General features: G+C 33.2%; 1 protein-coding gene across 1 annotated transcript in view; it reads left to right on the forward strand.

Annotated features, from left to right (window-relative positions):
• PIBF1 (progesterone immunomodulatory binding factor 1) overlaps nucleotides 1-25,980 on the forward strand; it is a gene marked incomplete at both ends in the record, with an annotated part of 161,289 nt that overhangs the window by 79,429 nt on the left and 55,880 nt on the right. Inside the window, 3 exons of the mRNA XM_084235697.1 lie at nucleotides 11,028-11,193; nucleotides 15,386-15,536; nucleotides 20,305-20,395. Coding sequence (XP_084091823.1) covers nucleotides 11,028-11,193; nucleotides 15,386-15,536; nucleotides 20,305-20,395 — 408 coding nt within the window. The remainder of the gene's footprint in view (nucleotides 1-11,027; nucleotides 11,194-15,385; nucleotides 15,537-20,304; nucleotides 20,396-25,980) is intronic.

The following is a 25,980-nucleotide window of genomic DNA, read 5'->3' on the forward strand; positions in this document are numbered from 1 at the left end:
GAAAAAAATTGCTGAAACTTTGAAGAATTTATGTCAGCCTTTTCACAGTTTCATTTAAGTAGCAGCCGCTATTATCCACTTACTTTTCTACAATCATTCACAAATCTGAGTAGGTGGGTCTCTGTTTGTAGATGACTTGCTAAATAGCAGCATTCTCTTCCCCATTTTCTTTAGTTGGGTAAACTGAAAATTATTTGACTTTGAAGACATAATTGTATTTCTTGATAAGATGTTACACCCCACTGGCTTGAAGATAAACCACAATTTTTGTTTCTGATTTTTTTAAATTCCTAATTTAAATTTTTTTAATTAGAGGTTTTAATTTTTTTAATTCCTATTTTTTAAATAATTAGAACATCATATGTCATAGGAAAGCAAAGGAAACCTGATGAGACATCTTGGTCAGTGTTGAAAAATGGAACTGACTGGCCAGGAAAGCATTAAGATCACCTATCATTTTTCCTGTGATTGACGTTAGGTGGAGAAAATACTGATTTGACAACCTTATATATTTAATCTTATTCAACAAAAACTTAAGTAATGTTTACTGTACCAGCCTGGATTTAAGCACTTTATTAATATTAATTTAATCTTCATAACATGATGAGATCGTTACTATCATTACCCCCATTTTCTAGATATAGAAACGGAGACACCTGGTTAGAAGGGATTAACGTGGAATTTGAAACTACACAGTCTGGCTTTAGAATCCTTGTTTAGTTATTTGTAAATATTAAAAATTATTCTTTGTAAAAAAAAAGTTCATCCCATGAACTTTCTAAATCAGTTGAGGCAGTTTTTGAATTGTCTTAAGCGTTTCCCACAACATATCCCCTTCACGGCTAGTTATCCTCTTTCACTATCTTAAACCCTGTAGGTACTTTCATTGGATTTTCGTCTGTAGCCATAAGTGTTCATCCAAAGAAATAAAATTTTTTTCTCATATGTTCTTTTGGTGTGTTTATGATTTTCAAAATGTGATTAACTTTTTTTTAAAATAATCTTTAAAACTGTTTTCCATGTAGTTGTGAGACTGCATCCCAGAAACAATAATCAAATCTGCATTTAATGCCTTAGTTCCCATGTTTATCGATTCCTGCAGCTAATTCCTATCAGCATACAAAATATGCATTGATTTAGCTAACATGTCTTCCCTAAAATGATTTCTATTTCAAAATAAAGCAATCCAAACACTATTCAGTGGGAGAGATTTTATAAGAACTCAAATAAAAAATAACTCTGTCTTAAGGATTAGTTAGTGAGAAAGACTATCTTATGTTCATTCCTGTAAGTATTGGTAAGGTACAGAGCCAACTTTGGCAAAGCAAAGGAATTAACTTTTCTCTCCAAACTTATTCTCATCCTTGACCTTTCTAATAACTTGAACTTCTCTAAACCCCTGACCCAAAACACAGGTTTTCCTCTGCCCATGGGAAGTCTTTGTGCGTTTTATTCTATTCCGTGACAAGCCCTTGCCTGTTTTCTTCACCTACTATTTTTCTCCTTTGATTGTGTCTGCCCAAACTCAACCTGCCCATGGTATGTGACTGTATGTATTTTAGGCACTTGCTTTACTTTATCTTCTCTCTCTTAGAGGTAGAATGTTCAAGAAATTTGAGGTAGGACTGTGTGCAAATTCCAGCTTTGTTACTTACTTGGGTAATTTATTAACTTTTCTCAGTCTTGGTTTCTTTATCGCTGAGAAAAAAGTAACCCTAAATTCTGTGTTTAGAGTTTCGTAGATGATTAAATGGGAAAAAAACCCATACACATCTATATGTATATGGAAAGCAAATATGAACACAGCAGTAACAGTTAGTCTTCTTTTCCTTGTGTTGTCTGTCCACCTGCTGATGGACTCAGGCCAGTTCAGGTTTCCTCTAGGTAAGTGCCTTTGGGAGTTCATCTCTGTCTTCTGATCACAAATCTTTTGCAACCCACTGCTTTGGGTCTCGGTTACAATAACAAGTGAGAGAAAAGGAAGAGGCACACAGTAACAGTTCCAACTTTCTACCAGCCTGGTGAAGGGGAATGATACTTCTGGGATGGGAGAACATAGGAAAAATATGAAAAGTGGAGCCCAAGAAAATATTCAAGAAGACATTTTCTTCAAAATAATAATGTTAAAATGTTAAAATGTTTGGTTCTTTTCATTCAGTTAATATTTATTGAGTTTCCTCAATTAGGTACCTTATTTCATTTTTATCCTGACATGTTTATCACTATAAAAAGATAGTTAAATGGGCCTCCCCTGGTGGCGCAGAGTTGAGCGCTGGGCACGCCGACCTCTCCTACCGCGCCCGCTGCTCCCCTCAGCAGTGTATTTCATTAGTCTGCCTGTTCTGTTCCCCGCTCTGGCTCTGGTGAATTCTCTCACCTTCCTGCGCTTCTGACTGTACCCAGTGCTTGAATGAATGAATGAATGAATAAATAAATAAATAAATAAATAAATCTTTAAAAAAAGATAGTTAAATAAATACCTATTGATGTAGACATTCTGGAATTTTATAAGCTTTCTCAGTTGATAGACAACCCTTGAAAATAAAAATATGATCATAATAGATATGTGTTAACTGTACTAACTGGCATAATATTATTTTTAATAACTACCTGTTTAAAACTCCCAAGGTAGTATTTTACAGAAAAACTAATAAGTAGTTATTTAATCCATTAAGTCTAATGAGAGAAATTTAGAGATATGGAACTAGACCTAACAAAGTGATTTAGTGCTTATTGTGTTATGTTTTTCTTCATTTCTGTTTTATGCCCTCATAACTGACTGCATTACATTCTGGGGTTGTACTTACATCCTAAAATTTTGTATGTATTTGCAAACTTTCACTCATTATAAGAACTTCGATATATCCCCATCATATCATACTCGCTTTGCTCCCTTTTTTGCATTTCTGCCTTTAAAATATTTTTAGAATGTTGTCATGTCCCCTACCAACTTAGTCATTAGTCAAACTACATTTTTAGAAACTTTAATCTTTCTTGTAGCTCAGTCATGCCTATCCTGTAATCATTTGGGTTTCTTTTTTCTTCACTCCTATAATTTGTTTTCATCTTACACTGACACCTAAGGCTGGAAAGAATCATCTTAATTCACGGATTCTGTTGTGCTTCAGAAAGATGGTCCCTCATCAGTTTACCTCTGATAGACACTTCTGTGTTTTCTATCCTGGCCTGAACCTATTTAGTAATTTAAACTTTATAATACCTAAATGTTTAGTATGAATCCATGCATTCAATAAGGATTCATTAAATGCTTATAATATACTAGGTGATACACTAGATTCTGGACATCCAAAGCATATTAAATGAAATCTTTGCACTTGATTAACTTATATCTAATTGTACAAGGCACTGTTGTGAGCGTTTTACTCATCATCTCATTTAATTATCCAGAACCCACATACCCTTGTCTTTCCTCAGGTGTCTTGATTCAGTAGGTCTAAGATATAGCCATGACATCTAGCGTTCCACCAGTGGTTCTGGTTGTTCTGGTACCCATCCCCAGTTGGGCTGGGTAAATCAAGCTGAAGTCATCACCACCCTTAGAAAAGAACTATTTTAATGACCCAGCTCTATTAGCCAACCATCTCAGGGAAATCCAGGACTCTGGTTGCTGGAGCCCTATTTGGGAGTTTCCTAGAGTCCGTGTAGAATTCTTATTTATTATATCAACAGTACACTGATTTGTGGAGGTTCAGATTGATAATGCTTGCCAGTTAATAGAAAGTTAAGAGAAATTTCTTTTGCCTCTCTTTTTACCTTATATTCTGTATATAGTAAGTTGCCTTATATAGTACTTAGCCATAGTATATCGATTTTCTTTCTTTGAGGTATATTATGGAAAAATCAGACAGTACTGTGAATTAACCTTCATTCTGCACTTGACACTATTCATAACAGCATCTCCCAAAAGTGCTTTTTCCTACCATGTTTTTTTAAAGACTATTTTTTAGAGCAATTTTAAATAATAGCAAAATTGGGAAGGAAGTACAGAGATCTTAGGGCTTTTTTAAGATTAGTTTTATATATTCTGTTTTTGTTTTTTTTTTTTTCCTCCACTGTAGACCAGCACTCTGAGTTATATTTTGAAAGCAGCATGAAATAGTTTTGAGTGCTGTGAAGGACTGATATCATAAGTAATCTTGGTTTAGAGGATGATTCAAGCTGAATTTTAAGTGTTAGTTGTCATGTTGCCACAAAAGGGAAAACAACTACCCATTCAAACACTGTTACAAAATATTTTACTCTAATTTTATCTCATGCATACTTTGATTTATTTTAAGGCAACATTCCTTTCATTATATTTGTTTCACTTAAGTACTTTTATCTTCACATACCTGCAGTACCTATTTTTTCCCTTTATAAGATGGCCAACTAACTATTACTACATTTTGTTTATTTTATTAATAACATTACATATTTTATTTGATCATGATATATAGATGCATTGAATTACTCTAAATGCATGCTTGAAATTCTTATAAATCCATGGTACAGTTGTTAAACATACTCAGCGTTTTTAACTCAGCAAAAAAAAAATCTCTCACATTCATTTAAGAATTAGCTTGTAAGCCAAAAATGACAGATGTAATATTACAGCTGAGATGTAAACTGGTTGAAGAAATCATCTAAATGACGGAAGCATTTGGACAAATACCCAAATGCCTTTTAAATTCCTTTCTCTTATCTTCTAGTAATCATTGTTTCAACATTGAAGATGGTTTTATATACTTTCTCTACCTGTTTTCAGTTTAGTCAACTTCACAATTGAAAGGGAAAGACCAGAGTCATTAAATCTCTGCTTCTCCATAGTTTTATATGTATATTTTTTATAATTCAGTATTTCTTCTCTAATTTTCACTGAAAATAGTTTTGATTCATTATCTAGGTATATATTTTAAATTTTTGTAGTGTTGAAATAAAGTAAAAGAGAACAGTTGGTAGAACAATACGTAGCAGGATTGCACAAAAGTAAAATTTCTAAGCTTCTACTTTACTGTCAATGAAAAAGTAATTTGAGGTGCATTCCCTAATATATAGTAATTGCTCTAAATACAATTTCTATCTTCACAAATTTCACATATGCAAAAATTCCTATCAGTAAATTTCTGTCATTATATACAGTGATTCTAAATTAAAAAACAAATATACTCTGTTAATCAGGCATATTACAATATGCCAAATTGGTATGTAAACTGAGTAACAGGATATTCTGACCTACCTCCTTTCCAACTATTATATGTAAATTGATAGAACTAAATAATATAACCATCATATTTAGATATTAAAGATATAGTGATACATGATATGAAAAAGTTATTTTTAAACAAATATATATAGATTTTCACAATCTGCCTTCCAAAATTCAGTTTGAAGTGGTGATGATAATTTAAATACTTGTAACTGTGTGTATAAATAGGCAATAATTTGATAGATTGGTAAATATATTAAACTACATAAAAATATTTTGGTTTGTTTGCTTTATTAAAGTAACAGGTTAGAAATTGCCAATTGGCCGTGTTACAGTAGGTGTGCTTATTTCTGGGTTCAGGGGTCTTTCAGATGTTTTCAGGATATAAAAAAACTAAGCTATTGAAGGCTTTACTAGACATTGATATTAGTGATAGGTACGTCATCATTTATTTGGCTAATTAATATATATTGTTATGAAAAGTGAAATACATCCCAGCCAAAATTGAAGTACTTAATTTTTCAATTTTTAATTGTCCATATCAATAAAATATTAATTGTCCTTACTAAATTATTTTTAACTCAATCCATGTAATAATATAAAACAACTTTCTTCTCCAGCCTTCCTTTTCCAGATAATCTTTGCCTACAGTGATATCTAAGTGTCTTAGTTGTCCTCCTACACACAGAGGAATACCTTCATAACTACTACCCTGCCTTCCAAACTGGACAGTTCTTAAAATTTTTTTTGTTGTTTGTTTAATTGAAGTAACATTGCTTTATAACTATATAGATTTGAGACTTGCATTATTGAAAATCAGCACGTGTATTTAAAATGCCTTTATGGGGGCTAGTGGTGCAAGGGGTTAAGTCTAAGCACTATAAATCTGTCACTGCAGCACAAGTTTGATCCCAAGCCAGGGAGCTACCCACATGGAGCAGCAGACCTCTCCTGACTCGCCCGCTGCTCCCCTCAGCAGTGAATTTCAGTCAATCCACTTGCTCTGCTCCCCACTCTGTCTCTGGTGAATCTTCTCACCACCACCCCCTGCCCCGCACTTCTCAACGACACCCCAGCTCTTGTATGCATAAATAAAATAAAATAAAATAAAATAAAATAAAATAAAATAAAATAAAAATATGCCTTAATGTATTATACTAAAGTGAAATAAGTCAGGAGAAAGACAAATACTAGATGACTACACTCATATATGGAATCTAGAGAAACAAAACAGTGGAACAGACAAAACCAAACCAAAACAAATCCTAGAAATTTGACTGCAGAATCGAGACTGCTAAAAGGGGAGGAGAGGGGAGGGAGCAGAGGAGAGAGGGGGCTGTTGGTCTATGGGAGAAGACTGTGGGTTCTTTGGTGGGCGGTATGGTGTGATACATCAGTCCCTTAAATCATTTTAAACCATTGTTATCTCAATAAAAGTATATTAATAAAAGTGGTTTAAGGCAAAAAAAAAGTCTTAATGGAAGGGCTACTTTCCTTCGTGGTTATTACAGTCCCCTCACCTCTGAATATAATATTTCTGGGTATTTTGCTTTAGAATACTAGTCTTCCACACAAATTTAGATAATTGGCTCAGAATAAATACCCATTTTAATATTGTAGACACCATGGACATTTTGGAGACAAAATTAAAAGATGAGTTGTTTCTAATTGGAAAAAAAGTGAAATTAAACAAAAAGTTAATTATATAGGTCCTTTACCTTCTCTTGCAAGGATAACCTTGCTGCTAGAGTTGCAAGTAAGCCATGTACATTGTTTGGCTTAATAGTTCAATGTAACAGCTCAAACTTTGACCATAGTATATGTAAAGAATGCTGATGTGAAAATCTATTGTATTTAATGTATCCAGTGGTTTTATGCAAATGAATTCTCCCATTTCTAAGAATTGAATATCATCTTGATGTCTCTCCTGTGATTACTCTCAGTGTTGTTGGACCTACTACTATGCTTCCTGGAGTTTAGTTCATCATAGCCTGAGATAGCCTAACTTCTTTGTAGCTCCCAATGTGATAACTGATTTTCACCTTTTAACATATCTTGTCCTTATATGTATGGCCCCAAAATCTGTTGCAGTGAGTATTCCTTCAGAGCAAACTATTCATTCTGGGCTTTATTGTACTTATTTTAAAGAACTATGTGATATTTGGAGCCTCATGGAAACTAAAACTCAAGGGCAAATATAGCATAAAGACTAATCTAGCCAAATTTGGGGCTTGGGATAAGAAGGTTGTAAAGGTAGTTGGTGATTCTGGTTATACTTTATAGGAAATTTGACCTTTTAAGCTTATTATGCTGAATTAGAATGTCAAACATAATGTTATTAATATATAGCATTGATCTGGTTCAAGTAAAATGTTCACACTAAGAGGATAAGATGTAAAGTTTAAGTCAATAAAGTAAGACGAGACAGACAAAACAGGTAAGAGGGAGTTATTACCAGAAACCAGCTCTTGTCATCATCCTTTACTTGCTGCTGGAACTCCTTTTGCAACTATACTGTTTCCTCCAAGTTTTCACAGTTCAGTTTTACAAATTAAAATTACTGCACAGATGCAGTGATTTGAGGCGGATTCTTTTACTGTATAAACAACATGAGAATATGTTTAGAATTATCACTTGGTTTATGGAAGTGTCACTTTATTAAACTTAGCGTTCTCAGCTTTCTAGAAGATGGCTATTGTTACTTAAGTTTTCCATATAAGGGAGGATTGATGGTGTTAAACATAACTTTCATTTGCCAGACACATGAATAACAATTATATAAATAACAGGTGGAGTTAAAAGCTAAGTCTTTAATTCCTGATTTGAAGTTGGCATTTATGTCAGAATTGCCTACATTGTCACAAATCTATAAGAAGACTTTGCAGTTTAAAATATTTCAAAACAAATATTTTAAAAATCAATGTCACATTCTTAGTAACTTATCTAGAATTTGTTTCTAGATAAATAAATTGTCACAAATCCATAAGACGACTTTGCAGTTTAATCTTTTCAAAACAAGTATTTTAAAAATCAATGTCACATTCTTAGTAACTTATCTAGAATTTATTTCAGTAATGTGGTGTATTGTGTCACATAGGTTAGCATACACAATAGGTATTGATTTCATACATGGTTTGTATATTTGTATTTACATTCACAGAACAACTTACCCCAGGAGGTGCAAGGACATTTTGATACCGGTAAAGTGCTGAATCAATAAATATTTGAGTAAAATAAATTTTTTACTCTATATCCACATTGATGGGCATAATCAAAAAACAGACAATAATCAGTTCTAAAAGAATGTAGAGAAATTGACACCCTCATAATTACTGGTTAGTACATGAAATAGTTCAACAACATTGGAAAGCAGTTTTGTCATTCCTCAAGAAGGTAAAAAGAGTGACTTTCCTAGGTATATAACCAAGAGAAATGAAAACATCTTTACACAAAAACTTCTATATAAATGGTCATAGCAACATTATTCATAGTAGCCAAGAGTTGGAAACTACCCAGATGTTCATCAGCTGAAAAATTAAGAAAAAGAAGGTGGTACAGCCATACAATGGAATATTAGTCAGTCATACATAGGAATGAAATACTGATTCCTGCTAAAACATAAAGAAACCTTGAAAGCATGAAAAGGCCAAAATTTGTGATTCCACTTAAATGTCCAAAGTAAGCAAATCCATCAAGGCAGAAAGATTTGTGGTTACCAGGGCATGGGGGAGAGGAGAATGGGAGGTGGCTACTAAATGGGGTTTCTTTTTGATTGATGGAAAGTTTTCTTAATTAGATAATAGTAATGCACAACTTTGTGAATATTCTATGAAGTGTACACTTTGAAAAGATGAACTTCACAGTATGTATATTGTCTGAAAAACGTATCAATGTGCTGTTGTCCCTTTAAAAAGGGTATTTTTAGGGCCTCCCTGGTGGCGCAGTGGTTGAGCGCTGGGTTGCAAAGCTGCCCGCAGCCTCTGCAGCACCAGTTCGATCCCCGGCTGCTCCCCGGCCACCAGAGGAGGGTCCCACATGTCGCGCAGACCTCTCCTGCTGCCCGCTGCTCCCCTCAGCAGTGTACTTCGGTCCTTCTGCCTGCTCTGCTCCCCGTTCTGGCTCTGGTGAATTCTCTCACCCTCCCGCATTTCTGACTGTACCCAGTGCTTGTATAAAGAAATAAATAAAATAAATAATAAATAAATGAATAAATCTTTAAAAAGAAAAGGTATTTTTAAATAAAATTGTAGGAAGTGTGTGTGTGTGTAAAGTGCCAGGACTTTCCAAAAGCTTAACACACAGGCTGACATCCAGTTTGAGACCTTCCTATATATTAAGTAATGTGTTCCAATATACAATATACATTGACTGGGACTTCCAGCAGTCTGATTGTGAGGTGCTTTTAACAAGATAAGAATGCCAAAAGTGAAATAACCTGTTAAATATCTAATGCGTGCCTTCTCTGATTATAAGAGTGGTATTCTTATTGTCAGTTACAAAAGTGAAATGACCTTTAAAAATCGTTTGAACCATTATCTGACTTCAGAAATGTCAGTTAAGAATGTCATATAGTGGCAGGAAGATCATTCCTATATAGTCAAGTCTAACTGGATTTGAGACTCAATCTGAAATTTACTAGCGGTTTCTTTTTGTTAAAGAAATTATTTGACATCTGAGCTTTATGTTCCTTATCTGCATAATATATAATGGATTGTTGTAAGAATTAATGAGATACAATGAATACAACAGACTGTGTGCTCTGCTTCCCTGCTCTCCATAGAAGCTTATTATTTCTTCTCTCTAAAATATTTTCCACCCCATACCTCCTCCTGCCTTACACATACACTCACCATATAAATTGATTGAGCTCTCCTTTCTGTATGTTCCTACTGAGCCTAAGGAGTATCTTACTGATGCAATTACTAGACTCTCTTAAATTTCAATGTTTATTTGCCTGTCTTTTATCCCCAGCCCCAAAGTAAGTTCTCCAAAGGGAAAAAAATATTTGCCATTGTATACACACTTACCTAGCTTAGTAAGTAGCTCAATAAATATTTGAATAGATGAATTTTAATAACATCTAGCATTAGACTGGGTTCATAATAGCTCCCTGAAAAGGTATAACTTGTCCTTGTTTTGCTTTCAGTTGGAACATAATCAACCTGAAGCATTTTTAAATTTGTCATATATGGTGATTCATATATTAAATGGCAGTGTTTTTACTAGTCATACCTATGGAATGAGGAGAAAATTATCTGTGGAGTAATAGACTACATATCTATCTTTGTAATTTGTACATTGTTTTCTCACAGTATCCATATGTATTTGCTAACATAAAAATGTATTTTGCAAGTGTCTCAATTTTCAGATGAAGTATATATTTCATCCTATTACTCTCCATCTGACATTATTTAAACTTGGAACAAAATGGCAAGCTTGGAAATAACACTGTGAATATAAAAAGGTCTATGAAATGTATAGAAATTAAATTATTTTAAGCAATATAACTAAAATTTGCTCTTACCATTTTTATTGTAAATGTCTTACAAAATTATAATAACAATAGATAGGAAATAACTATTTGGACATGAAAGGAATACATAAAAGGAGCAGTGAAAGAACTTAATTGGTATGTTTTATACTCTGGGCTTAACATATTTCTACATATATGCTGTCTAAATTATTTACAAAAGCTTTGCTGAATGAATGTTACTAGCTGCATAAAAATATGGGATGTGGAAAAGTAGAAATATTGTCTATATATACTTATATAAATTATTGAGATTTCTTTGGAGTTTCATAACCATTTTCCTTCGTTCAGGTACAGAGAACTACAACTTAGTACAGAAAGCAAAGTAACAGAATATCTCCATCAAAGTAAGTTAAAATCTTTTGAAAGTGAGCGTGTTCAGCTTATACAAGAGGAAACTGCAAGAAATCTTACACACTGTCAATTGGAATGTGAAAAGTATCAGAAAAAATTGGAGGTACATATATAAGTTTTTCTTTTCAAGTCCCAAAGTATAAGATCTATAACATTTTGTACTTTATTTTCCCTAGAGAATATGGCACTGCCCTACACACACACACAAATGCACACACATGCGCGTGTGCATGCGTGAAATATATAGTTTATATTAAGAAAAGCATAAAATGTCACTGATATATGTACAAAGAAACATCATCTTTCTGAAAGTAATTTTAAATCTTATGTATTTTCACTTTTTATCAAGTAATATTATATATTCCTATCTAATCAATTGGTAGCATGCTACATTTGATTACAAAGTAATTCTATAGCACAACAGTATAATAGTTGATATTTTTAAAGACTTTTTATGAAAGTGTAATTGACATACGACATTATTTTAGTTTAAGGTATATGATATGATTAACATTTTATACATTATGAAATGATCACCCCTGCACACCTGTTTACCATCTTTTCTTACCACTTTTCAAATTTGCAAAATCATGTTATTGATTACAGTCCCCACAGAATATATTACATACTCCTTGACTTATTTATTTTGTAACTGGAAGTTTACACCTCTTGAGCCTCTTCACCCATTTTGCCCACCCACCAACCTTCTACCCACTCTCATTTTTATGATTTAGTTTAGTTTGTTTGCAAGTTATTAGAACTATATGAAAATGTGTATTCTCCCCTAATAATTAAAGTGATGTAAATTTAAACTTTTTTTTTAACTTTATATAGGTCTGTTTGTTACTTTCAAAGTGGTGGCAAGCACACCCTTTAATGGGAAATCTCATGCAGTTAGAAAAATAACAGCCCTTCTGAAGGACTACTTGGTAATCTGTGTTAAAGACCCTTAAAAAAAAAACTGAACAAGGAATTTCACCATAAGAAATAGGAGATGCTTATAAAGGTTTATATTAATGTTGTACAATCACAGTATTATTTACAATAGTAAAAACTGAAAGTAACTTAAATGTCCAACAGTAGATAAACAACTTTGAATTAGTATGTTATAAATGATATATTTTTCTGTATTCATGCATTATGTGATTACGTGAAATCATTTTTTTAACTATATTAAGTTTGGGGAATCTTGACTATATCAGATTTTATTAAAAATATATAATGTAAAATGGAACAGCATCATTAGCTCGATTATTAGCTAATTATGCAAAGATTCATTACAGTAATCTTTCAAAATTTCCATTTCTGAAAAATACTCCAATAAATTTAAGATTAACAAAATTAAAGGGTCTCCCAGAAAAAAAAAAGTCTCAGGGAAAAGCATGAAAATGATATGAAATATATATACACACATTTAAAGAAACATAAGCAAATGTTGTATAGAGATGGTGTCTATTCTGAACCAAATCTTTGTTCAACATTCACTTTTTTTAGATACTTTCTTTGGGAAATTGTTACAGTCATAATCTGCTGTGGCAGATGCACTCATACATTTTTAATTGTACTTTATCAGATTAGTTCTGATTTAGAATTCACCTTTCACAAGTTTTCCATCTAATTCCTATCAAAATACCTTTCCTTTTCCTTTCACATTGGATGAATATGATAAGGGTATGTCTTGTGATGGGCTGGGATGGGGTTATATATACAGAAAATTAATGACCACTTCCTCTCTGTGATTTTGAAACAAATATTTCACAAGACTATATTTTACAACATACAGTGCTAATGCTTTCTAAACCATTCCATTTTTATTATTTTTACTGGTTTCAATCCACACTAATTTCATGGTCTCCTAAAAGTTGAAAATGGCTGCATGAAAACCACTTTCCCATATTCCTACTCTGTATGTGCTGGTTGATAAAATTAAGGCTTTTCAGAATTTCTTTGCATTTCCTCCTGTTCAACTAGGTGTCTTGAGAAGACAGGGACTTTTCATTTATCATTGTGTTACAAATGTCTAACACAGTGCCTGACTTAGGGTGGATGCTCAATAAGCATTTAAAGATTAAGTGCATGAATGATTTGATAAATGCTAATGTAGTGCCACTGAAATAATAGAAGGTATTTCTAAGACAATTCTTATCTACAATGAATTTAGAGAGAAATAATTTTGTGAAGGCTAAAGATTAATACAATTATATGCTTACCTATTGCTTTTACCAAATATTCTTACTGATTTTTAACTTGGGGGAAAATTTTTTTTCTTAAATTATTGATTGGCAAAGACTCCCAAAACATTGACTTTAAATTTTTTTCTCTTTTTAAAGCAGCTATTGACCTATATCTTGTATATATACACACACACATATATAGTTTTTATAATTCTGTGTTGTCATTCTCTTATTTAAAGGAAAGAAACTTCCACTATGAGAGCTTGATATTTAATGGATTACAAAAGCAATTGACCTGTTTTATGCACTCATGTTTGAACTCAAATGTTCATGTACTGGTTTTACACAAAGAATCTTTAATAAAATAGCCTTCCATAGGTTCAGTAGCGAAGTCTTTTGTTGGCTTTTCAAAGACAGTCATAAATTTATTCATAGCAACCACTCAGACAAATTCATAGTACAGGAGAATTCTGCACCACAAGGTGCACAGGTTTTGGGAGCAATTGGAAGCTCTCTCCTCCATGTTATGAAGGAAAGTTATAAATTGTATCTCTCAATTTAATCCTACTTTAAAAATATCTTCTTAAAATAGTATTTTATGAAATACCCATTTTCACCATTTTGATTGTCTCTCTAGATACCCATCCCTGTGGTTTTAATTTGTGTCATATTTATTTCTATTGGGGACAGTGGGATACAAATGAAAAACATCAGCCTTGCTGTGGGAATAAGTTGTTCAACACTATCCTTACTGATCCTCTGTCTTGAGAGTTAAATTAATAAATGTCTTCAATGACCAGATTTTTTCATGAGTAGCATCCCAATGTAAAGAACTCTATGAAAGCTCCAGATTATTTCACTAAGCAGTAATTTTACTATAATGAATTAATAAATTTTTAGAAAATACATTCCCTGTTGTCATGAATATAGAAGAAAGATGCTAAAACTTGATTTTTCTTTTTCTGACTCAGGTACTCTAGATATCATCCTGCAAATATTATTCCCATGTTATTCTTCCTACACCCTCCAAAAGAAAGTATTTTGACAGTGGGAGATGAAATTTAGTTCACTTTGAGGGAAATATAGATGGAAATAATTGAAGGAAATGATTAAGAAAAAATAAATTACAGTTTCTTGCTTCTTAAAAACTGTGAATAGATCTTCTGCATCTTCTCTATCACTGAAAGCACAAAATCTTATACATTTGTTAAGATGAACTTTTTGTCATTACATAAAAAAATGAACTTTGTCTCAAAATTGTTTAATTACTTATGTTTCATGATAATTAAATGAGTGGTTCTATGACCCATTTAATACAAAGTTCTCATAATTTTATTTCTTAGGATAGTAATAAGTGTTTTTCAACACATACTACTTCTAGGCAACTCTGCTAAGAACTGTGAATAATCCTTCCAACGATATTTTGAGGTAGGCATAGAGAGAATAAGTAATTGCCTAAGATCACAACTGATAAATGTCAAACCGAGATTGAAATCCAAATCTTTCTGGCTCCAAACCATATTCTTAGCCATAATATTCAGTTGCTTCTTAGGAAATACTATATTACTTATGCTGTGTTGGGAAGCAGGTTTTAAGACTACTCCATAACTTAGTCTTTATTAATAAGTAAACGTTCTAGCTAATTGCTATTTAAACAGTAAAACATTTCCTTTGTCACTAGAAACATCTCCCATTTTATTTAATTCATTGTTATCACCATAGTGATTCATTCTTTGAGTTACCATTGAAGAATATAGGATTATTTTACTATACTCTTACACAGAATAATTCCTATTTCCATGCCTTTTGTATCTGTCTTATAATTTTTCTAATCCCTTCTGATGATAAAGATGTTTTCTGATATTGCCCCAAGTAGCACTACATATTTCCCTTTTGATTTGCTGCTAATAAAGCACTTCATAATTTTCAGTTGAAAATGACAGAATGATTTACCTTGAAAGTAATATTTTAGCTTCATCAATCATCTAAATTTACCTTCTTTCTCTTAATATTTAAATCATGAAAAAGAGAAAAATCCTAAAAGCATTTTTGTATCTTGTTTTTGTCTTAACATTTAAACTATTTAATTTTGTCTTTGCAATTTTCTTCTTCCACTATAAGGTTTTAACTAAAGAATTTTATAGTCTCCAAGCCACTTCTGAAAAACGCATTACTGAACTTCAAGCACAGAACTCTGAGCATCAGGCAAGGCTAGACATTTATGAGAAACTGGAAAAAGAGCTTGATGAAATAATAATGCAAACTGCAGAAAGTAAGTCTCCCCCATTCCCCCATACATCTTTTTATTTGGCAGCACAAGAAAACAGGTATCATTTCTGAAAATGCTTTGGTATATTTCCTTAAAGTGCAATTGATGACTAAGTTTTTTAAGGAACATTTTATATTTTAAAACTTAGTTAATTTCAATTCCAGTAGTTGGGATACAAAAATGGATAAAATGTTGTGGATTTTATCTTTTTATTTATTTAGTTTATAATTATTGAATGTTTACCTCTGCCAGGAGCTGGAGCTCTGGAGTTCATGCAGTAATTCTTGTTTATATGGGTTCCTAGTCTAGTCTACTGTAGGGAATGAATGTATTAACAGATAATAAAGTAATAAGTGCCCTGAGCAGGAGATACACAGAAGTACAGAGTAGATATTGAATTAATTTCACCTTGGAGATGACAAATACTTAAGAGGGGAAATGATACTTGAACATGTGTTAAAGGACAGATAGAAATAAATTCATTAAATTTATGTGTTATAATCTTTGAGTTTAATTTTTATTTCATTTTTGTCCCTCTTATTTTGCTTTCTTCCTGCATTGTCCCTAGTTTTAAGGGAATATTTTAAAATAACATTTCATCAGTAAGTGTGATGTTTGCTATTGTACTTTTTTTTGGCCCAAAGTCAGAAATAACAGTAGGTTTCTCTTACAAAAGTGAGGTGAAACTTCATTTCAAGTTGAATTTGAATCAAGACAATGTTCTAATTATTTTTGGCACATTTTCTTGTAAAGACTATTACATTTGTAGACAAATTTAAGAAAATTTCATTCTTACTATCTTTTTTCCATTTCTAAGGTCAATGTCTGATAAAAGACATTTTATTTCTTAACTGGAGTCAGAGTAATATTTATAAAATACAATCTTAGTCATACCCTACATCTGCTATAGTGCTTTTCTGTTGTCTTCTGAAGACAACATAAAGTCAAATTCCTTTTTAGACTCTTATTTCACTTTCTACTTTTTATGCCTTGCTCCCCCCTATCATGTCATGTTATTTTGAAAGTCTCATATTCTTTCTTATCTCCATAACTTTGCATATGTTCCTCTCGCTAAGCAAATTAAAAGCAGAAGGAAACTTCCTCAATCTGGTAACAGATATTTACAAAACCCTGGAACTAAGATCACACCTAACAATGAAATATTAAACGTTTTCCCTTATAAGGGTGAGAACAAGGCAGGCATTTCTATTTTCTTGATGTTAAACATTGAATTTGGGTTTCTAATCAGCAAAATAATGTAAGAAAGGGGAAAAAAGGTAGAAGATCAAAAGGAAGAATAAGATTATCTTTTCACATGTAGCCTCTAACACTAATAAGTAAATTTAACTCGTTATAAGGTAATTACACAAAAATATACTAGAGGCAAACAGTTGGAAAGGAAATTTGAAACAGTTTCATTTACAATAATGTAAAAAGAAACACAAAATAGGAATAAGCTTAACAAAACAAAACATTGCTAAAAGAAATTAAGACAGTCCATCCATCAAGATATCAACAGATACATAGTAAATTCTGTAAATTCACTGTTATCCCAATCTTAGTTCCCTTTTAAATGCTTTTATATTCTAAAAAAAGACACTAAAAGGGCCCACTTTAAATAATACAACAACGTATCTACCACAGTGATTGAGATTAGCGAGACTGGCTGTAGCAAGGTTGATGAAAATGTGGAGCAACTAACAATATTTTATAAAACTGAATAACCCCTCTAGTGATCCAGCAATTCCATTTATTTTTGCCCAAAATAAAGCAAATACACACAAAAAGACTTCTAGAATATTCATAGACTAAAACTGGCAACAGCCCTGGTGTTTACTATAGGAAAATGGCTAAACAAACCATCATAAATTCATGCATTAGAATATTTCTACTTAATAAAGAGTAGATTCCTTAACATCGATTTATCTGAAAAAGTGGATGTCTAGCCTAAGAAGTCTTGTATGACTAAATTTATGTAAAGTCCTAGGAGAAGAAACAGTAATCTATGGATTAATAAAAATCACCTCTATGGATGATTATCGCTAAGAATAAAATGGGAAATAGGCAGGAGGGAAATTTTTTCTGTAATATGTCAGCTTCCTGTATTAATCTCTATTAGTTTCTCATTGACTATAGAATAAAATCCAAGCTCCTTAACCTAGCAAACAGAACTTTTGTTCCATTCACAGTTGGAACCAAGCCTGCTTTTCTGCTACCATTGTTCTCTGCACTGACTCCAGACACTTTTCTCACAATTACTAAAACATCACAGCTCTGTACCTTTGTACATGTAATTCCCTCTGCACCTTCTTTATGAATGTCAATCTCCCCACACCTTCCTAATGTGTCTACCATGGGAAAAATAGTGGCACTCAGATAGAGTTGCTCTGTGCTCTGTGCTTCTAAGACACATGCATATCTCTTTAGTGCCATTTACCATGTTGTATAGTACATACTGTTTCCGTAATTAAATCCCCACTAGAATAGTTACTCATGAGCTATTAACCCATTAAATATTAAGCTTAAATTTAAGGTACCATCAAATGTAACTAATAGGTGTTTTAGAAGTTACCTAAATTTAGCCCTCTCCTTTCTGAATTTAGAATTATTTAAGAAAAACAGCAGTCAGGTATCTAAGTGTCAGTTCTAATTCTGCTAAAAACTGAATTGGAGAATTAAACTTGGATCTGGAGCCATGATAACATAACACTATACACAATGGCATGTGTCTTCTCTTTCTTCCACATGTCCCTCACAACTAATAATCCTACCTCTGGAAATTATGGTTCTCCTGAAAAATAGGGACATAATTGAAGGCAAACAGTTAATGAAGATTCCTAAAATTTTTATACTACAGAAGAATCAGTTAACAAATGTATGCATATTACAATGATGGACCTACAAATAATCAGCTTCACTTACTAATATAAAATATGTGACTTTGTTTTAAATCTGAAACACTTCCAAAAGTAGGTTTTTCTTTATAATATTAAAATGGTAATAATATATTTTTTTTATTTTTTATAAATTTTATTGTTATAGTCCCCATACAATTGCAGCCCCCCCATTCTGACCCCAATCCCTCCCCTCCTGCCCCCGCCCCCCTAAAAGTGTCTCTGGTTCATAGTTTTTTGTTGATTTTGATTTTCACTTTCTTATATTCATTTTCCTGGTCCCTTATTTAAGTTTTCTAGATTCCTGTTATGAGTGAGACCATCCGGTATTTTTCTTTTTCTTTTTGGCTTATTTTGCTGAGCATGATCCCTTCCAGCGCCATCCATGTTGCTGCAAATTGCATGTGTTTATCTTTTTTGAATGCTGAGTAATATTCCATGGTATATATGTACCACATCTTCTTGATCCAGTCATCTATTTTTGGGCATTTGAGTTGTTTCCAAAGCTTAGCTATTGTAAACAGTGCTGCTATAAACATAGGGGTGCAGGTGTTCTTTGGAATCGATGTTTCTGTGTCCTTTGGGTAAATACCTAGGAGTGGAATTGCTGGATCATATGGAAGCTCTATGTTTAGTAGGTCCAGAAATCTCCACACAGCTTTCCACAGTGGTTGGACCAGTTTGCACTCCCACCAACAGTGCAGAAGAGTTCCTTTTTCTCCACACCCTCGCCAACATTTGTTGTTGCTAGTTTTTTTAATATGTGCCATTCTCACTGGTGTAAGATGGTATCTCATGGTAGTTTTGATTTGCATTTCCCTGATGACAGGTGATGTTGAACATTTTTTCATATGCCTGTTGGCCATTTGCATAAAATGGTAATAATATTATAAAATTGTTGCATATCATTGATTAATTTGAGCTAATCTTTAGTTCTTATGACCTTTGATTAAATATTGTTCAGTCCCAACTTAATGTAAAATTAACATTGCTTTTAAACATTGTAACCCAAATATTAGCTTTTCATTAAATACCTTAAACTTTAGAAGTAAATGGTCTTACTGATTTTTTTATAAAGTTTTTTAAAGATTTATTTGTTTATGCATACAAGAGTGGGGTACAGGCCAGAGTTGGGGGGGGTTGTGAGGACTCACCAGAGACAAGAGTGGGAAACAGAACAGGCAGAATGACTGAAACACACTGCTGAGGGGAGCAGCGGGCGAGACAGGAGAGGTCTGCTGCACCATAGCTCTCCAGCCGGCCAGGTATCAAACTCGTGCTGTAGAGGCTGCGGATTGCTTCATAATGCAGTGCTTAACCCCTTGTGCCACCACGGAGGCCCTATAAATTTTTGTAGCATTTATTTTACAGATTTTTTTACCAGTCTTAAGACTGCATATTTTCTTAACAAAGTAACCTGCTAAGTGCATAATTTCATTATTGCAGGATAAGGTTGTTCCTCTGATAATATAATGAATGTCTTTCCTAATTAAGAGTAGTTATTTCTTTTATCAAGAAGGGGAATAATGAAATTGATGTTATCATTACTTTTTCATAATTACATAATATACATTTCATGCAAAAAGGCTTTGAATCATTAAGAATAACTCATCTGTATTATTATGCTTTATTACAAAAAAACATGTCATATGATGCAATCCCTTACACCTTTTAAAAACAAATAGAACAAATCCAAGCAAGCATATACTTTAAGAGATTTGCATGTACTTACAAATGGCCTGTTTGAGATTACGCATTAGCCATATTTAATGTTCTTATGCTCACTAATTCATCATTCTGACTTCTTTTGTTTTCTTTTTTACCATGCTTTTTAAGAGAAAAGATTATTTCACATCATACACTTTAATGTTTTCCAGTTGAAAATGAAGATGAGGCTGAAAGGGTTCTTTTTTCTTACGGCTATGGTGCTAATGTTCCCACTACAGCCAAAAGACGACTAAAGCAAAGGTAAAATCAATATATATTTGTTTTATTTATCTACTCAAGCTAAATGTAATTACATTATGCTTTCTGATAATGTGCTCAGTTGAGTGATAGTTACTTTATTCTTAGTGTGCATAAATATTAAATTGTTCAAAAAATAAAACAGTAAGTAAGAAGCATGCATTTCAAATATTTTTAAGTGAATTTAATGGTCAGTAGAATAGGGATCTAATTAGACATTTCCTAGAAGTAAATTCAGTGGTAATTATACCACATTAATTTTATTTTCACATTTATGTCAGATGAATTACAAATGTATCTGTACCAACAATTTTCAGGTTAAAATTATGCTTCCCCTTTTTCTTTTTTTAAATACCTGCTCACATTTCTTGCCATCTACTAGAGATAAAGTAAAGAGAGATAGATGGCATTAGCTTAAAGATTAACATAAACATTTTTTTGAAAGTAAAAAGACAGTGAAGATCAAGAAAAATTTTGGAAGCTCTGCCAGTTAGTTATTATCTCTTGAGAGAAAATTGTACCTGTATTTTTTTTAAAGATTTATTTATTTATGCATACAAGAGCTGGGGTACAGGCCAGAGATGTGGGGGGTGAGAGGATTCACCAGAAACAGAGCAGGGAACAGAACAGGCAGACTGACCAAAATACACTGCCGAGGGGAGCAGCGGGCGAGAAAGGAGAGGTCTCCTTCGCCATGTGGGTTTTTCTCTTTGGTGGGCCGGGGATCGAACTCGTGCTGTAGAGGCTGCGGATTGCTTCATAGTGTGGTGCTTAACCCCTTGCACCACCAGGGTGGCCCAAAATTGTACCTGTATTAATGGGTTTTTCTAGTTGACCTACTTGATTTTTTTTCCCCAGATCCTCTCTCCCATCTAAATTCAAAAAATCCTTACTGCTTATTCACTGTCTTGTCAAATCTAAATGTTTCTGTGTCAAACTTAGATGCCCCTCCATGTGACTCCACACTCTAGCCTCGTTTCTCAGCCCAAAACAAGAGTAGTATATTTCTCTATCCATAAGCATTTGTTTTTTCTCCATACAATACAGTAGAACATTTCTCTCATCTCCTTAGCTCTCCTTTCCCACGTAACTTCCCCAGATAACTAGAAAATTCCTCAAGGTCAGCAACTTCACTTTTATTCTCCACTTTCTCTAACTAGCATGGTGTAATGCAACTAGTAGAATTGTCTCTTCATCTGAGTCTTTGAGGATTCAAAGCTGCTTTTTATCTTTTATTTTTATAGAAATTGCTTTAAACATATAGAGACATTACTCACTAAGGAGGAAAAATTATGTTAATTCTAATACTATTGTAGAAACTTTGAAGTGCTAGTCTTTAAGACTATCTAAAGTTATGGAAGCTATAAAACCATTTTATGGGAGAAGCGAAAGGATGCTTAGAATTTGTGCTCTTATTGTTTAAACTGATTATCTGGAAGAATTTAGTTCAAGAATAGATGATTAACAAATATCCTTTTGTAGTGGAATGGTTGTTTGCTGAAGATGCAAATTTTTCTAAAACACACATTATTTGAAAAATTGATTAGTCTCTTTCCATTCCCATTCTCCCCAAAACCCCTCCAGACTTCACTATGGATGACCTAGGGTATTTGTAATTTAAAGCATATCTCTGTTTTTAAGCATTGTATTGCCTAGGGATGATAAAAATGTAGTTTTGTCAGTCAGAGACTTTTGTTATCAGTTGTAAATGACTGGTCAGATACTATTGAAGTTTGAAGGAAAAGTCCAGTCTCTTCTCTATTTTAGCATCTGAATCCATTAAAAGAAGCTCTGTCACAAGAAAAAAAAAAAAGAATCTTGCTGTTGTAAGCTCTCTTTCTCTAGCCCCAAATGTTGAGTTCCTCTAAAATTGAAGGAATTATTGATATAACTTTACTATTATTTTAAAAGTATGTCCAAAACAGATGTTGATTTCTTAATGTTTAAAGTGAAGATCTACAAAACCACAACTGATTCATATTCTAAATAATCTTAACTGTCCAAATATTTCTAAAGATTTTATCACTGAGCTATCTATGTGCCTTGAACAAGTGCCTAATGGGCATGCTATTAATATCTCCTACCAGCTGGTGCCAGGCATTCTTCTCATGGTGAACCAGAGGGTTATTTTGAGGAAGTGCTTCTCAGGTCACCTAAACTAAGTGATGAGAAAGTAAGTGTAGATACCCAGAGAGGACATTTATGCTTTTCTTTGCCATTCAACAACTTTTATTGAGTGTCTACTTTATGCAAAATTTACCAGTGGCAAAGAAGACCCCTGTTCAGGATCTGGTGTATTTCTGAAGTTTGCAAAGTCCATATTTGATCTTTCAGTGGACCTTTTTTAAGAAGTCTATGGCTTTATGTTCTATTTAACTTCAATTTACTTACTTTTTTTTTTAAAGATTTATTTATTTATGCATACAAGAGCTGGGTACAGGCCAGAGATGCAGGTGGGTGAGAGGACTCACCAGAGACAGAGTTGGGAGGAGAACAGGCAAATTTACTGAAATAACACTGCTGAGGGGAGCAGCCGGTGAGATGGGAGAGGTCCGCCTCGCCATGTGGGTTGCTCCCTGGAGACTGGGAATTGCACTCATGCTGCAGAGGCTGTGGTTTGCTTCATAGTATGGTGCTTTGCCCCCTGCACCACCAGGGAGGCCCCTAACTTCAGTTTACTTAAATTGAAAGCAATGCAGCATTCAAAGAATCTTTATTTCATTCTTTACACTTGAAATTAAATTCAGCTTAGGTTGAATCATAAAACAACTCATAACAGCAAACTAAGTATTTGTATAATCAAGTTTTTTATTGCACATTTGCCTATCAAAAATATGCTAAACTCTCAAAAGGAACTTTTTTCCCTACTATCACTACATAATATTTTCCATTCATACCAAATTTGATTTTAAACCTCATATATTCAACAACCAGATTTAGGTATTTTTAGGGTAATACTTAATCGGAGGGGATTTTTAGTTATAAATATATACTTTTTTTGGAAAATTACAGGTAATCTTGCCATTTAAAGATAACCATTCAAAAATGTATACAGATGCATATGTTTTCTTACATATTTAGTGTACTAGCATACATAATTTGGAAATTTATTTTTTTGTCTTGTAATTCCACTCCAAATATTTTCTAATGATACAGAATATTCTTCAAAAAGATAACTTTTAGCAGTTATCTAAAACTTTACTTTGTAGTGTCTTCTTATTTTGAGTCCCATATTGCTGTTATTAGGTTGGACAGTCACCAAAAAATTTCATTAGCTCTCTGTTGCTACCCGAGATATATTATAAAATTAAAAAGAAAAAATGCGTGCAAAGTTTACTCCACAGTGCCTGGCAGGAAATAGGTGTTCAATAAATGTTAGTTTGTTTTGCCAAGTTGCACACTTGATTTTAGAGAAAAAGCCAGCGTTTCAAAACTTTAATGAGGAACAATTTGAGTTTTCATTTATAACCTTAAATGACTTAAAATTTTAATGAGACCTCTGAAATAATTAGTCTACCCCTTGAACATGAAACCAGTTTTGAGATTCACTTTCTTTGATATCAGTTTCTTAAGAAATATAGTATAATGCCAATTTCCTATAAAGAAGTCGCAAAATTAATTTTTCTAGTTTGAAAAATAACTCCAAAAATGCCTTTTAAACACATTGTAATTATTAAATAAGGTTACTCATATTTTGGAGTTTCAATGAGGATGTGAACAATAACTAAATGTTGTGCTAAGCTTTTTCTGGGACAAAGTTGAGGAAAGTTAAAAGGGCTTATACAATTAAAGTAGATTAAAATAAAATGGGCTCTTCTTGACTTGACTAAACTTGAAAATCTGAAGTAATGTTTTTGTTTCGGTCATGACTGTTTTGAAAATAGCAAACAAGATTTTCTGGTTACATGTTTTTGTTATGCTCTTTAACCTGCAACCCTAAATGGATAGTACCCAGGCACTAATGTGGTCTTAGCATGTGCTTCTGTTTGTTTTGGCAGATCTGAGTGTGGAGACTTCTCTAAAGGTTTTTAAACCTTTTAAATTACAAGATTTCCTGCCTACTATAGGCCTTCTGTTTAGGTTTCTGTCTAGTTTTATAAAGAGCTTTAAGTTGCAACTTTCACAGTAGACTGAGCTTATAATAAAGGGGAAAATAAAGCAAAGGAAACGTGTTTCCTCTAACATAGTTTTGTGTATATGGAAATTTGTTTTTATCTGCATTATATTTTCATGTGTAGGATTTCTGGTTTTTGTTTTGGAGGAAGTTGTACTTATTTCAATTGGGTTGGTTTTAGGAATCATGCTTTAAAAAGTTAACTTCTGCTCTATTCATGATTATCTTGAAAATTTAAACCTATAGAAAAAATTAGAGGAAGTCTCATCTGAGTACAGATAATCAGCATAAGACCATTATTTCATTTTTTATTAATTGTCGGCATAGCAGGCCTTGCAGGGACCAACCTGAAGTGTTTTGAAGCTGGGATCATTGTGGCACATGTGCATGCCCCTGCCACCATTCCCCCTTCCCAGCCCCCCCACCCGCCTTTTCTTTTTGAGTTATTCTTTATGCCATGATAATGGACCTGACCTAATAAAATTGAAAAGATTTAAAAAAATCAAATGTTTCTTCAGACTAAGTAACTAATTAGCAAGTAAGTAAATAAATGCACTACTTACTTGGAATTCTGATAATAATAAAAGAATCATACCAATATTGAAGGACTGAGGACAGAGCTGTCATATACACATTGACTGGCCCATACTATTATGAAATTGTATGTTGTAGTTGGAAGTACTTACTGCCATTGACACATATAGGAGGAATTTTTATTTGGAATCAAAAACTGATGAGAAAACTAGGAAATAACTCTTGGGAGAACAATTTTACCAAATGACAGTTGAAATTTTGCTTAATTTTTAGATACAAAACTATACTTTTATGGGGTAATTTCTAGTTGATGTCTGGCTTAATCTTGGCACAAGTAAAAATCTCTTGCAATGTATATATTTATAAAGTAGTATCATATGTTATACCTACTTTGGTGTCCCAACATATAGCTTATAATAACAGTGCTTTCCTGAGGAGATTTTCTTTTTTAAAGATTTATATATTTATTTATACAAGCACTGGGTACAGTCAGAAGCACGGGAGGGTGAGAGAATTCACCAGAGCCAGAGCGGGGAACAGAACAGGCAAACTGACGAAATATACTGCTGAGGGGAGCAGCGGGCGTGGCAGGACAGGTCAGCGTGCCATATGGGACCCTCGCCTGTGGCCGGGGATCGAACCGGAGCTGCAGAGGCTGCGGGCAGCATCACAGCCAAGTGCTCAACCACTGCACCACCAAGAGAGGCCCTCCTGAGGAGATTTTTATATGAAAAAAATAGCTTTTACCAAGAGTCATTTTTTCCTGACTTTACCCTTAGTTACTCTTCATAAAGAATTTAGTAAAGACTTATTTCATTGTGTGTGCATTATAGTGAAGGGGACATAAATTCAGTTGTAGTTGAGTATTTCTTCTTTTGTCATGCTTTGAATTTTAGTTAAACTAAACTCCCACCCTTTCTTCCCACTAATGTCCCAGATT

Source organism: Talpa europaea (genome assembly GCF_964194135.1).
Source record: "Talpa europaea genome assembly, chromosome: 6".
In the NCBI taxonomy this organism is placed as follows: domain Eukaryota; kingdom Metazoa; phylum Chordata; class Mammalia; order Eulipotyphla; family Talpidae; genus Talpa; species Talpa europaea.